Source organism: Bos taurus, chromosome 5 (genome assembly GCF_002263795.3).
Source record: "Bos taurus isolate L1 Dominette 01449 registration number 42190680 breed Hereford chromosome 5, ARS-UCD2.0, whole genome shotgun sequence".
NCBI lineage: Eukaryota > Metazoa > Chordata > Mammalia > Artiodactyla > Bovidae > Bos > Bos taurus.
Genome location: NC_037332.1, coordinates 68,666,349 through 68,681,243, shown reverse-complemented (window position 1 = coordinate 68,681,243; position 14,895 = coordinate 68,666,349). Strand labels below are relative to the sequence as shown.

Here is a 14,895-nt window from a genome sequence, read left to right as displayed (position 1 = left end):
AAACTTAGATTTCCCATTACCAATATCAGTCTTCCAACTGCTCTATCAGATAGATAAAAGAAATCAATGCTTCCTAGAAACATCTTACCAAGATGTGTGGTAAGTTTCCATGGGCTGAAAAGTATTAGGGGCTTACATAAAAACACACTCCTTCCCAAGTAACATACATCAGCTGAACTAAAATTTCTAGCTGCCATCACCGATTAAAACAAGGTTTTTCAAGTCTTAGTCAATTTTTTTTCAATCATTCATTTTATATAAGTAACAAATGGAAACAATTCTTATACAACAACAGTACCATTTATTTCTCTGAACATTAATTTCTGATTCAATAAAAATGAGTTAATATAATTTCCTGATAACTGATCTGTATTTTATTAATTATTTTGCTGCTCTGATACTGAAAAGAATGAACTACTAATATATAAGAGGGCTAGAACTAGGTGATGCTTAAGAAGAGTAATAAAAACAGGTTTGGATGTGGCAAATCAAACATAAAATCCATCCAAGCCTGCTGGTTTCTCTATCCACATGGCTATATGCAGCCTCTGTACAGTTAACACTTACAGTTCACTTCACTATGGGAAAATTCAGTCCAGAGGGCAAAAGTAAAATAGCATTCTTATAAATTATTGGTGGGATTGTCAACTGGTGCAGTACTTTTAGAGTACTTGGCAACATGTATCAAAAATTTAAATAATCATCTTCTTTGCCCTTTTCCGCTTCAAGGAATCTGTCTTTCAAAAACAGTCCCTAACACTGAGATAAATATACAAGGATGTTATCTGTAGCACTGCTGGTAGCACAGAGAAATCAGAGGCTACTGAATAACTATTTCTCAGTAGGACATTAAAGGAGTTACAGTATGCATCTTTACTATCAACTCTGCAGAAGAATGAGGTAGATCTATAGGTGCTGACGTGATAAGCACACTGCAAAACAGCATGTTTAGTATTAGTCCATTTTTGTTAAGGGAAAAAGCAGTATTTGTAACGCACAAATACATGTTTATCACACAGACATCTGGAAGACGTCACATGACACTATTAATAGCAACTGCCCCCAGAAAATGGAATTGGGAGAAAACAAAAATGAAGGAGAACATTTAGTTTAAATGTTAAACAATACATTGTTTAAATGTTTCAAAATGAGCACGTTCTGCTTTTGCATTATTTTAAAATGAAGAAAAGTAATACCTGGTTACATTCATCATTTACTTTTTCCTTACACTTTCACTTACAGAGAATGCAAAGGGTAAGAAATTGTAAGAGAAAATACAGAAAACTGGAAGCCAAACCAGGGAGTTATGTGAAAAATAAAAAAGAAAACAAAATCGCTAACAGAGCAACTCATAGTGAATTTCAGCATAAACACTTGCTATATAGGCAAACGCTGAAGATATTGAAGGTTTGGTTCAAGACCCTGCAACAAGGAAAATACTGCAATAAAGTGAGTCAATTTAATTTATGGTTTCCCAGTGTAATACAAGAGTTACGTTTTCACTGTACTTAGTCTATTAAGTATTCAATAGCATTACATATAAAAAAATAATGCACATGCCTTAATTTAAAAATACTTTGCTGCTAAAAAAAGGTAACCATCATCTGAAAACGCAGGTTTGCCACAAACCTTTAATTTGTTAAAAAATACAGCACCTGCGAAGCCCAATGAAGTAAAGCACAGCAATGTAAGGTATGTCAATATATTCAATAGTTGAATCAAACCACCTTTTCAAAAGAACATGTAAAATACCTTATGATCATTTTGGTCCTTGATTTCCCTGAAAAACCGAATATCTTTAATCAATCTGGATTTGATATGTTCATCATACATAAATTGGCTAAATATATAGAACTTCTTTTTCAAAAACTGGTAGGTGAAATTGACCTATAAAATTAAAATTGGAAAAATTAAATATAAAAATTAATTTCAAATCAGTACTACTAAATAAAATAATCCATTTATAAAGTCTAATTCATTTTGGACCTGAAATACTTAAATGAAGTTTTTATTGCCAAAATTTATAGAACTTTCTAAAAGCTCCTCTTAAATATTTTTATGACACAAAAAAAAGATTTAAAAAATGGAAAAAATATTCACATAATAATATGACTAAGAGCTATAGTGAGAATCATAAACCAGATTTGCCAACACGCTACGTTTTATGTCATAAACCACACTCAGGAGATTACCAAGCTACATGAATGAACTGATACTAAAGTAAAAAACATGGAGCTCTCTGACCTTTCCTAAAGGAAGATAGTAAACATTCAATTATTTACCCATAAATATTTTGAGCACCTCTTATGTGCAAAACAATGTACCTGCTCTCATGCTAGACACTGCCCTTGTCATCATCAAGTGTATTGTAGTGGGAGTGACGGGGACTTTAAGACAAGTATATGTTAAATAAACTAGGAAATCTCGACTGCAATAACCTGTAAAATGACAAGTGGAGGTGTTTTGAGAATGGATTAAAAGGCCCTGATCTAGACTTAGAAAACACTGAAAAAGTAGGGTTTAAGCTACGATTAAAGTCAAAACAAGATTAATTCTGACCCACAGATGAAAGCCTTGCATTAACTTCCATCGCCACCACCTTCAACTATTACCAATTATTTTGGCATATATATGCCCATGTTAACTAACAGTCTTCATCACCCAGTTACAGAAGTGGGTGCTTTCTCAGAACTTTTCTTGCAGCTTTAAACACTGCTTTTTCTTGATCTTCTCAGTTGTAGTAGCTCTTAGAAGATTATTACACATCTTAATAGTAGGTAAATCTGCCAGTCTCTGATCTTATTTTTTCTGTGCTCAGCTCATCATCACCAGACATCAGGAATTTACATTTATTAGTGTGGTTAACTGATTAACAGCTGTTTCTCCCGCCAGAGTACAATTACTACGAGAGCAAGAAATGTCTGGTTTTCTCATCTCAGCACCCGGCACAGTGCCTGAGACACATAAAATACAGGCATAATTACATCTGTTACATGAATGGTTGATAGATGAGGTCAAAGAAGAGTTTGATCCTGAAAGGTTCAGAAATCTCTATGCAGATGACTCCTGACTTGAAATCTCAAACTCCATCCATGTCTCATTTTTCTACTGGTAACCACTAACAAAGAGCTCCAACCATGTTACTTATCAGCTCAAATACATCTTCTCCACTACACTAAAAATGGTCCTTTGCAACCTTCCAGTCATGTAACTTTTCCTTATTCTCTTACTCCCAAATATGCCTAATAATATTGTACTATTTAAACATTCACATTATTCTTTCCTTAAGGAGAAACCGTGACCTGAAAAGCAGGTAAATTTAAAGATTTCTCTTTTTCCAACAGAGGAAAAACAACATATAAGCTCAAATGATTCAGTCTCTCACGTGACTGCCCATATTTAGGAAGATTTGAGATATTTTTAGCAAATTGCTATTTTTAAGGGTATCAAATAACTAGTAAGTACCCTCCCCCAAAAAAGAGCATGCAAGTGTTAAGTGTTAGTGGCTCAGTTGTGTCTGACACTTTGCGACCCTATGGACCGTAGCCCTCCAGGCTTCTCTGTCCATGGAATTCTCCAGGTAAGAATACTGGAGTGGGTTGCCATTTCCTTCTCAGGGGATCTTCCCAATCCAGGGATCAAACCTGGGTCTTCTGCATTACAGGTAGATTCTTTGCCTGGTGGCAGAGCCACCAGGGACTGATATTAAATAAACTATCGATGATTTGCTTTCAAAAGCAACTTTTCAGAGACTATCAGACAATCTACACAGATATATATATTTATGCTGATGTCTTCAAATCTCCAATGTTATTTATAATGACCTTGTGATGGTAAGACATTCTAAAGTGCCTTTTGAATCACAAAGCTTCCATTTCCATCTTACACAACTTCAGTGCCAAATACTTCAATTACAACAGAAAAATGGAAATTCAGGTACTATATGAACAGGTAATAATGTGTATTTATCAGAATATTCAATGAAAAAACTATCTTAAACTTCCAAATTAAACAGCATCAAACATCTGTACAACACCCCCTCCCAGAAGGTTCTTACTGTTGTATTCATGATTCCTGTGCCATGTGTTCGAATTGAATTAGCAATATGCCGAATATTAATAGTGTTCAAATGTTTGTTATTACTTGTTCGTTCAATAAAAATCTGTAATAAAACAAACACAATCCATAGCAAACACTGGTCAGTTAATCTAAGAATTTTAGAACTCTATTTTATTAGAGATAATTGGAAAGTCATTCAAGAAGATAATACAGTCAAAGCAAAGAAATAAACAAGATCTCTAAACAATCATTGTTTCCTTTATTTTACTAACTTTCACTGCTAAGAATCAATTCTTTGCCCCTCAGCCTTTCCTACTATACACCTACCCACAATAAAAAAATTTTTATTTACTCACTTGATTGTTGAGATTATAGAGGTATCGAGATACAAATATATGAATGTTTCTCATAATTTCCAAGACATCCAAGCCCTACAAAACAATCCACATATAAGTTCTACTATCATTAGTTTAAAATAATCAAACTTATCAATATAGTAACTTACTGCTTACATTAAGTCACCCAATATTTTAAAATTATTTTAAAGAACTACAGAAAACATACAACCAAAGATCAGACTAGGCTTCTGACACACACAAACAGGACTAACTGCTTGGGGAAATCTGACTGTTACACCTTTTGTGTAGATAGGAAAAGTTAAAACTTCAAAGATCCATGACTCACATCATTGCCCTACCACTTCTGAGAATATTTGTCTTCCCAAGGATTTTTTTCTATATTCTTTAGAAAGTAAATTAACAGCCAGATTCTAAAAGGAAGCCAGAATATGTGGTGATCTCTAAAGTATATACTATTTTTCAGGCATTGTGCAAGGTTCTTTACATGGAATTCTCAAAAAGATATTATTCTTCTAAATTCCACAGCTGATCATCCTTTGTTTTTTTCAGTCTTTTATCTTTACTGAGGCTTTCAATGGCTAAGTTAAAGATCTCTCTTGGTAAATGACACACTGCACTTGAAAATATGTGGACTACTTTCAAGTACCTTTTGATATTGATTTCTAACATAATTCCACAGTGATAAGAGAACAGACATTGTATGACTTCAGTTACCTTTAGACCGTGAAATTTTTACATCTTGTTTTATGTCCCTGGATATGTTCCAGTGTCTCCTGGTTTATAGTCTATGGGAACTTAAATAGAATTTCTATCCTACTATTGTGTGAAAATTGTATAAATCTTAATTAAATCTTAATTTATCTACTTAAAAAAATAATTGAATAGTGGACTATATGTAACTTTGTACTATATTTTCTAAGTCACCTATAAATGTGTTACTATACTTTCATAATTTAAAAAATTTTAAAAAGGAGGAAAAAAATAAATTCCACAGCTAAAGAAAATGAAACTAAGAAAGTTCTGCAAAATCAAAAAGCTAGGAAGAGGCAGAACCTAGGGATTTTAGAAAGTCTAATTCCAAATCTTTATGCTTCTTTTAATTATACTAGACCACCCTGAATATAAGGACTTCTCAGATGACTCAGTGGTAAAGAATCCTCCCGTCAATGCAGGAGATGCAGGTTTGATTCCAGGGTCAGGAAGATCCCCTGGAGAATGAAATTGCAACCCACTCCAGTATTCTTGCCTGGAAAATTCCATGGACAGGGGAGCCTGGTGGGCTATAGCCCATGGGTTCGTAAAGTGTAGGACACGACTGGGCGGCTGAGCTCACCCATATGTACCTTTAATATACAAGTTACCTAATAAGAATCCTTCATTCTTCAGTGATTACTCTAATATCTAATGAATGGTATTATGTAAACTATTCCATAGCTTTTCTAATTGGGGCTCAAAGTAATACCAAAACACCACTTTGATTAAGTTTTTATTATAGATTTTCTCACATTTTAATCTAAAATTTTATTTACTCATTATTTTTCTTCCACTAGGCTACAGGTACATGAGCTAAGACCATTTCTATTTATTTTTGTATCCCTAAACACACTGAGGGCTTCACAGGAGACTCAGTGGTAAAGAATCTGACTGCAAAGCAGTCAATGGGTTCAATCCCTGGGTCAGGAAGACCTCTGGAGAATGAAATGGCATCCCTCTCCAGCAACACCGTGTAGTGTCTAGCGAATTTTTGATAAATATTAATTTTTTAAATAAGTGAATGAAAGGATATACAAACTGATTCTGGAACTGGCCCGTATATATGCAGTGAGACAAATGAAAAATTATGATCTTCAAATTTTTGAACTGAATTAATGGATTTTAGTAAATATTACATCTGGATTATCTTAGAAAGAATTACATACAAATTAACTGAAAACAAATCTTTGCACTCCTGAGATACAACCATATTGTAAATTAGCTTACTGAATTAATAAAGCTAAATATTTTGCACTCAAATTTAAAAACAAATACAACTTTATAAATTTAAAACCATTTTTTTAAGATATTGAAGCACATATATTATATCTAGTTTAAAATTCTTAACCGCGACCTTGACTAAACTTGTAAAATTTCGGCAAAAGTCACCTCACTATCCTACATTTGTTTCTGAAAAGCTGTACATAAATTTATGTATGTACCAAAATTTCAACAAAAGGTGAAGTATAAACATTTGGAAGCATGTGATAAATTCTTTCATAAAGCAAATCAGCACTAATTTTTTATTCTTCTCAACTATGAGGTTTTTATATACAGCAAATATTTTCACTTTCAACTTTGAAATATAAACACATACTAAATAAAATTTTTTTAAAAATTGTCTTAGAGAAATACTATTAAGCTACCATTAGACTATACTAAGAACACTTTACACTATACCTGTTCCAAAGTCTGACTAGGAAGATGGGCCTCTGTCATAACCAATCCGTAACGCTGAGTAGCTAAATTTCTCATTTCACTGTAAGTAGCCCAGTCATGAAGAGCTACTGTCGTTAGATTGTAGAAAGTCTTGTCTAGGTAGTGAGTTACATAAGCTTCAAAACAAACAAAAAAATCAAAACTTTTTTTGCTTCATGATAACAGTAGGAAAGGAAGAAAAATGACACTAAAAACAACTTGTCTTTGAACATTAAATTTCTTCCCTTAAAATAAGGTGCTAGGAATGGGACTTCCCCGGTGGTGCAATGGATAAGAATTTGCCGGCCAACACAGAGGACATGGGTTCAATCTGTGGTCGGAAGGTTTCACACACCACGGAGCAACTACGCCCGAGCACCACAACTAATGCGGCTGTGCTCTAGAGCCCACAGGCCGCACCTGCCGTGTGCACGCGAGCCTGCGCTTCACAAGAGAAGCCCCCAAACGAGCAGCCCGCGCACGACAATGAGAAGTCCCCACCTGCTGCAGTTAGAGAAGGCCCGCACACGGCAACGAGGACCCAGTGCAACCAAAAACAATACTGAAAAATGAATTAATTAAAAAGAAAAGACTGAGAGCTAAAAAGTGTTCTTTAAATAACACAATAAGCTGCCAGGAAAACAAAAATGAAGAAACAAAAAGGAATTCAAGAATAAACGGACTAATACAAGGAAAGATTTTTCTCAAGGTTTCGTTTTTGTTATTTGTTCTTTAACAGAGCAAACACATATAGAATATGACCCTAAGAAGAAAACCAGAACACTCACCTCGAATGTCAATGAAACGATTGAAAAACCGAATTGGATTCAGAGAGAAAAAAAGGGCCAGGTCTTTCATGCCAACTTTGAAAGGGTTTCTGTCATCCAGCTTTAAATGAGTATGCACAGAAAGCCGCAGGTCCTTCTCTATTTCTTTGCACAACTTGTCCAGCAAATGCTATTCAGAAAAGAATTGATTATCTTAAATTTTCAAAATGATATTCCAACTGTATGATACTTCTAGATGTCCGTGTTCTCAATGTGAAGAGCTTTATACTCAATACAATGATGAAAAAAATCTGTCAAACTGTCAACCTAAATATTCCCTGGTAAAATACTGTTTCACTGGGAAAGTGAAATTATTTTGCTATCCATTTTACATCAATGACTATTTTTTTAACCAGGAAGCAGTCAGATGAGTTCTAATGATTTCATTAGTATTTTAAGTATAATAACCTTGCAAAGAAAATCAAAAGCTAATGTCTGGTAGTTTCACCACAAGGAACATGAATATACAACATGGAGCATAAAATTTATATAAACCAGAACAAAGGAAGAAAGATCCTGAGAACATGCAAGAGAAAAATTTTTAAATGCTTCCATATAAAATTATTAAAAAAACACAAAACTCACTGAGTTAACAGCAATGAAATTAATCATCTTCTCTGGTGTAACATGGGGTTCTAAATACTGACCAAGACATGTACCTTATTTTCTAAATATGAACATTCAGCATGATAAATTATATTAAAAATCTCACATTTTTATCAAACCTGAGAAGGTTTATATTGTAAAATTCACTCATTTTTAATTCCTCCCTCCATATAAAAACACTGCTGTCTGAAAATACAGTTTTAAAGATAGCAGTGTTTACAACACACACTTCATTAGAACAAGGAGAGATGCATTTAAATTGTTACACAACAAACAGGGTTTACGTTTAAATATCAAAGATTTCAGTCATTAGCTCTCAAAATGAAATTCAACATTGATGGTTGTCTTAACTATATTACCATGAGCAGCAGACAATATTCAAAGCAATTTTGCATTTGCAGTCTTCTAATGAATAAGACTTTAAATTCAAATATACTACTTATATAAAAGGAAAAGGAAAAAAGGAAAAGTAAAAGGAAAAAAAATCCAAATTCCTAATCTGGATTTCTATACAAAAAATTAGGAATTAAAGACCAATTTAGCACAACAGTGACAGTTCCTTTGTTCTAGACAGTGATTTGTAAGTAAGAATCATACATTTGTGAAAGTCTGCTTCAACCCAAAAAGTTTTTCCAAACACTGCATTCCAAACACATCTTAAGCTTTTCAATCTCAAATGTTACCTCATTTAAAATTTCCATAATTTCCTTGTCATAGCAATCCAGAAGTACTTCATAGGACTCCAAATGCCTTGCATGCATCATGGCAGGCACACAGTCACGTAAAGCACTGAACATGTACTAAAGAAGAAAACCAGACTGTACGTGAATCTAGAGAAACTACATCTCTGAATTATATTACAGAAGTTACCTATCTTAAAAGACAAAGCCTCAATCTGAAGGCTGTTTTTCTACACATGACTACCTTACTGTGGAAAATTCTGAAAGAGATGGGAATACCAGACCACCTGATCTGCCTCTTGAGAAATTTGTATGCAGGTCAGGAAGCAACAGTTAGAACTGGACATGGAACAACAGACTGGTTCCAAATAGGAAAAGGAGTTCGTCAAGGCTGTATATTGTCACCCTGTTTATTTAATTTATATGCAGAGTACATCATGAGAAACGCTGGACTGGAAGCACAAGCTGGAATCAAGATTGCGGGGAGAAATATCAATCACCTCAGATATGCAGATGACACCACCCTGATGGCAGAAAGTGAAGAGGAACTAAAAAGCCTCTTGATCAAAGTGAAAGAGGAGAGTGAAAAAGTTGGCTTAAAGCTGAACATTCAGAAAACGAAGATCATGGCATCCAGTCCCACCACTTCATGGGAAATAGATGGGGAAACAGTGGAAACAGTGTCAGACTTTATTTTTCTGGGCTCCAAAATCACTGCAGATGGTGACTGCAGCCATGAAATTAAAAGACGCTTACTCCTTGGAAGGAAAGTTATGACCAACCTAGACAGCATATTCAAAAGCAGAGCCATTACTTTGCCAACAAAGGTTCGTCTAGTCAAGGCTATGGTTTTTCCTGTGGTCATATATGGATGTGAGAGTTGGGACTGTGAAGAAGGCTGAGTGCCGAAGAATTGATGCTTTTGAACTGTGGTGTTGGAGAAGACTCTTGAGAGTCCCCTGGACTGCAAGGAGATCCAATCAGTCCATTCTGAAGGAGATCAGCCCTGGGATTTCTTTGGAAGGAATGATGCTAAAGCTGAAACTCCAGTACTTTGGCCACCTCATGCGAAGAGTTGACTCACTGGAAAAGACTCTGATGCTGGGAGGGATTGGGGGCAGGAGAAGGGGACGACAAAGGATGAGATGGCTGGATGGCATCACTGACTTGATGGACGTGAGTCTGGGTGAACTCCAGGAGTTGGTGATGGACAGGGAGGCCAGGTGTGCTGCGATTCATGGGGTCGCAAAGAGTTGGACACGACTGAGCGACTGATCTGATCTGATCTGACCTTACTTTCCTAAGAGTTGAATTTTATTCTCTAAAGCATATGCTAATACCAAAAAAAAAAAAAAATCACATTAACTAATCCTTTTTATCTTAAGCATTCAAATACTTCATTTCCATAAGGAAGTGGAAAGATCTGAATACCTTGCTGACAAATAAGTCAATTATTTTGACACAAACTAAAACCCAGTGAAATGAGAATGATTAGGAATATGTTAAGAGTTAAGTATATATTCAAATTAATTTATATTAATATAAAATTTATATGCATAGCACTGTTAAAAAACAGCACCAGTTTTTAAATGGTTTATTAAATGATCTATTTTAAAATTAATTAAAATGGTTTGCACCGTATATTAAAAAAATGAATAAATAATGTTCTTTACATTATTCTTTTACTTACATGTAGTCTGGCTGCATCAACAGCATTTTCATATACGTCATCTAAATAAATTGGGAAGACAGCTCGATGCCAGTACAGAAAACAACAGTCACACTGTGTCTGGACTCTACAATGTAAAGTAGCAATTAATGGTACCAAAAGTGAAGTCACCCTCCAAAATAATGAAAAGAATGACATTACATACTGTAAAGGTAAGAGCTGTCTATTCCTATCTGTACTCCCTATATCACTTAACCCAAAATTAGCATAGAAAAGTCACAAAATACATATTTTTCAAATAATGGTAACAAAACAGTCCAATATGTGACACTGTTCGAATTTTATAAATGCATTTTAGTTTTAAAGCATACTTAAAAAATGTAACTTTAAGATAGTTTAAATTTTCAGTACTATTTGATACGACTAGGCTTACAAGCCCTGTACCACATGCACCATTTTACCTGTCTCAAAGTTGAAAAGGAGACCTTTCAAGAAACTGTGACCAAAACAGCAACAACAGAAACCAGTGGCACTCAACCTATTCATTATCTTTGCCAAGTGACTATTTCACGCTTTATAAAAGGGCAACAACTTGATCATAAATAGAGTGAAGAAAAGTTCCGTATTTCTTCCATGGATAGAAAGTGAAATGCCACTAACTACAAAAATCTGAGCTTCTCAGAATAACAAAAACATTATGCTATAAATATGAGCACTAAATAAAAATTGTGCTGTAATCTTAGTTCCACTGGAAATCAAAATTCAGAAAATCCATTTTCTCTTCTAAGAAACTCAATGCTTATTTGATAAAAAGAAAACAATAAAGCCACAGGAGTTATACAAATAAGCCTTCCAAAAATGAATCCATCTTAGTGACTGTCTAACCAACGATGTAACTCAAATTCTGTCCCAAATAAAATTATGGAAGACTATGTGAGATGGCTCTAAGTCTCTCACAAGCAGATGAAGCTTTGTTACAAAGCAGCAACTCTGAGTCCATTAGAGATACCCATCACAATAAGCACAACAGTTCCAGAGTCTGCCAGATGCTCTAAGGGCTAGATCACATTTTTCAAGTGAGTTCTTCCAAAAGCTACATCCTTACTACAGAAGACAAGTAAAAGAAATACGAACCCTTGTCAGTCTCATTCTAGTCATGCCGCAGAAATTATAAGGAGGAACCAAAGGTCTACCTAGATTATATTCCTTCTACTGCTAGCCTATGTAAAAAAAAAAAAAAAAGCCCTGATGTTTCCATCACCCGTATCTTTCATTACCATTACATATCCCTACTTACCTTTCTCGGAGTTCACTGATAAGATCCAGTTTCTTCATGACTACTTGAAGTGGAAAGAGCTCTTCATCTTTAAATGTTTTCTATTAGGGAGGGGAAAAGCGCAGAGAAGTCACACTTGAAGGACAGGTTTCTTAAGTCAGTAAAAAGGGAAGTGTGAAAGCTCAGGTCTCATTTTCACTCTGTAAGCAACAGCAATACACTTACCATCTGTGTGCCCACACTCAGTGCCAAAGAAACAATAAGTCGTCGCTGCTTTGTGCTTGGTCCATTTAGAGTGTTTTCAGCCAAAACTAGAGCAGAGAGCACATCAAGACGCTGTTCACTATATTTTTTGTCAGAAATTACTCTTTTCTTAAAGATAAAAGGGAACAGGACATACCAGCTTTAAATTTGAGGCAGTAACAAAAGACTCATGAGGAAAAATTTTTCAGTTATCTTTTCCATGATTCAACTTAACAGCACTTAAGACAAATACTTTCCCTATTCACTTCTTTTGAAAATGTCAGATGCTTTATTTCTGTAACATTCTTGCTGAGCACCATCAGGAAGAGCAAATTACTAGGTGTACCTCAAAATTACCATATCAATTTAACAAGGAACTAATTTAAGAAAGATACAACATTATTTTAATAATGCACAGTATGTCTTTTTTAGAAGAACTGTGTTAATGCTGGAAATTCAGGCTAAAGATAATCCTCATCACTCTCAGTAAAATCATGGAATACCTTGGAGATTATAACCAAGAATATTGTGGATAAACAGGCTTAACTAGAAAACACAAAACAACAGAAGGGCAAACTAGAAAGATAATATAATTATGCTTTTATACCTTGGCCACAGAAATAGAATTAAGAGCCTGATGCTGAAGGTGCTGTGTTATATGTGAGACTGAATCAGCCACAACCATGCTTCTCCTGTAGAACATATGCTCTATAGCCTAAAAAGAATCAGAAGTGATTCTGTGAGAATCAACTTAAAACTTAAAATATTTAGGCACAATTCTAGAATATCTTTATGACTTTGGGCCTGGTAAGAAAGTTATAAATGAGATGAAAAAAGCACTACTATAACGGGTAAGACTGGTCAATTCAACTGTATTAAAATTACAAATTTGTTTATCAAAAGCCACTATAAAGAAAATTAAAAGATAAACCAATGTATGAGAAAATACCTGCCACACACAAGGGATAAGTACTCAGAATATGTAGACACCAAATGAATCAAGCACTTTTTTAAAAAGGCAAACAATTCAACAAATACCTGAACAAAAGACATAAAAATATTTTTCACAAAAGAAACAGTTAATAATATTTGAAAAGATACTATCATTAATCATCAGGGAAATGTTAAATATAAAGTCGTCTATAAACACTAATTCACAAGTATACATGCACACACACACACATACACACAAAAGGTTGATAATACCAATGTTGGCCAGGCAGGGAACAACAGAAATCTAATATACTGACGGAGGTATGTAAACTGATGTTAACTACTTTGAAAAATAATCTGGCATCATCTTAAAAGCTGAGTATATACATAGCATAAAACCCAGCAATCCACTCATAGGTTTATAACACCTCATAAAAACTTTTGCACAATTACACCAAGAAACATAAATTAATACAAGAATGGCAACATGATTTAAAATAGCAAAAACTGGAAACTATCCAAAAGTCCAACCCTAGGAAGACTACACAGTAATGAAAATTAATGAACTACAGCTACTCACTCCAACATGTTAAGACCAAATAAAAAATTCTGAGTAAAAAGAAACCAAGCCAAATAATACATGAGACATCACTCCATTAATACAAACTTCAAAAACATTTATAACTAAACAATGAGTGGTTGATAAGTTCAGTCATATGCCACCAACTAAAAAGAAACAAGGGAATCATGAAGCTCAGGACAGCGGGTCCTCCAAGAGGGTAGATTAAGATGCAGTCCAGGAAGGACAAGAGAGGGGGCTTTAAAAACACTGGTAACATTCGCTTTCCTAAATGGGATAATAGGTTTTTAAGTGTTTATTATTTTTAAATTATGCTTACATATTAAATATAAGATATACATGCATTTATACATATATATACTTCTGTATTTGCATTTCATTAAAAATAAATATAACTAATAATACCTTAAAGGAAAAAACGGCTAAAAATCTAAAGATAAGATCTCCAAACTATATTTCCTAAGCATATCTAAAGCCACTATTAACAGAAATTCCCTAGCAAATCTTTAGCTCAGGTTTTACAAAAAGCTACAAGTAGGCTCTCCCACCTATGAGTTTTATTTCTTTACGTAAGAGTATGCTAAGAAACATTTTACCACATTTTCAAAAGCATTCAAATCCCAAGATTACAACACTTCCTCTATATTATAAAACAAACAGCCTCACGCTGACTGGCCTCATATGCATTTTAATACTATAACATTTTATGTGTAGTTTTTAAAACTCATGTAACACACTTAGAACTTCCATGAGTAAAACCACTAATATTTTGACTAATCTTTTCATTTTCCTTCTTTTCTTTTGGACTACATGTTAACTTTTAATAAAGTTTAAGTATATTGGCCATTCACAGAAAATTATGCAAGAAATTTCTGTCACTGGTTAGTTCCTTTATCTAAGAGACAAAAACACATTCCCATAATTTTTTATACTCATAATCAAGAAGTCAAACCTTACCCCCAAAAATCCTACTTTATGCTTGGATCATTTCTCAATTATAATGGCAAGGTAAAACAATCCAAAACTTACCTTGAGAAGTTCAACAAGCCTGCATAATGCTTTAACTGATGTTTTGGTCATTGGCTTTTGCATGGACATGTAGAGATTCATTGTGGTTTTAATAATGGTACTAATACTATATGCATATAAAAAGCCCTATAAAAAACCAACATAAAACATCAATTAAAATCACAATAAAAGGTTTCATTCTTC

General features: G+C 34.2%; 1 protein-coding gene across 5 annotated transcripts in view; it reads right to left on the bottom strand.

Moving 5' to 3' along the window:
• Nucleotides 1–14,895, bottom strand: part of WASHC4 (WASH complex subunit 4) — a 57,617-nt gene that overhangs the window by 16,948 nt on the left and 25,774 nt on the right. For all 5 annotated transcript variants that reach the window (XR_003034787.2, XM_002687646.7, XM_005206753.5 and 2 more), the window contains 11 exons: nt 14,713–14,838; nt 12,778–12,885; nt 12,153–12,299; nt 11,949–12,028; nt 10,673–10,778; nt 8,986–9,102; nt 7,658–7,826; nt 6,852–7,006; nt 4,416–4,490; nt 4,058–4,162; nt 1,753–1,887 (listed from right to left, as the gene is read on the bottom strand). Coding sequence is in view for 4 of the 5 variants with exons in the window: in XM_002687646.7 (XP_002687692.1) it covers nt 1,753–1,887; nt 4,058–4,162; nt 4,416–4,490; nt 6,852–7,006; nt 7,658–7,826; nt 8,986–9,102; nt 10,673–10,778; nt 11,949–12,028; nt 12,153–12,299; nt 12,778–12,885; nt 14,713–14,838 (1,323 nt within the window). In the remaining variant the exon portion in view is untranslated. The remainder of the gene's footprint in view (nt 1–1,752; nt 1,888–4,057; nt 4,163–4,415; nt 4,491–6,851; nt 7,007–7,657; nt 7,827–8,985; nt 9,103–10,672; nt 10,779–11,948; nt 12,029–12,152; nt 12,300–12,777; nt 12,886–14,712; nt 14,839–14,895) is intronic.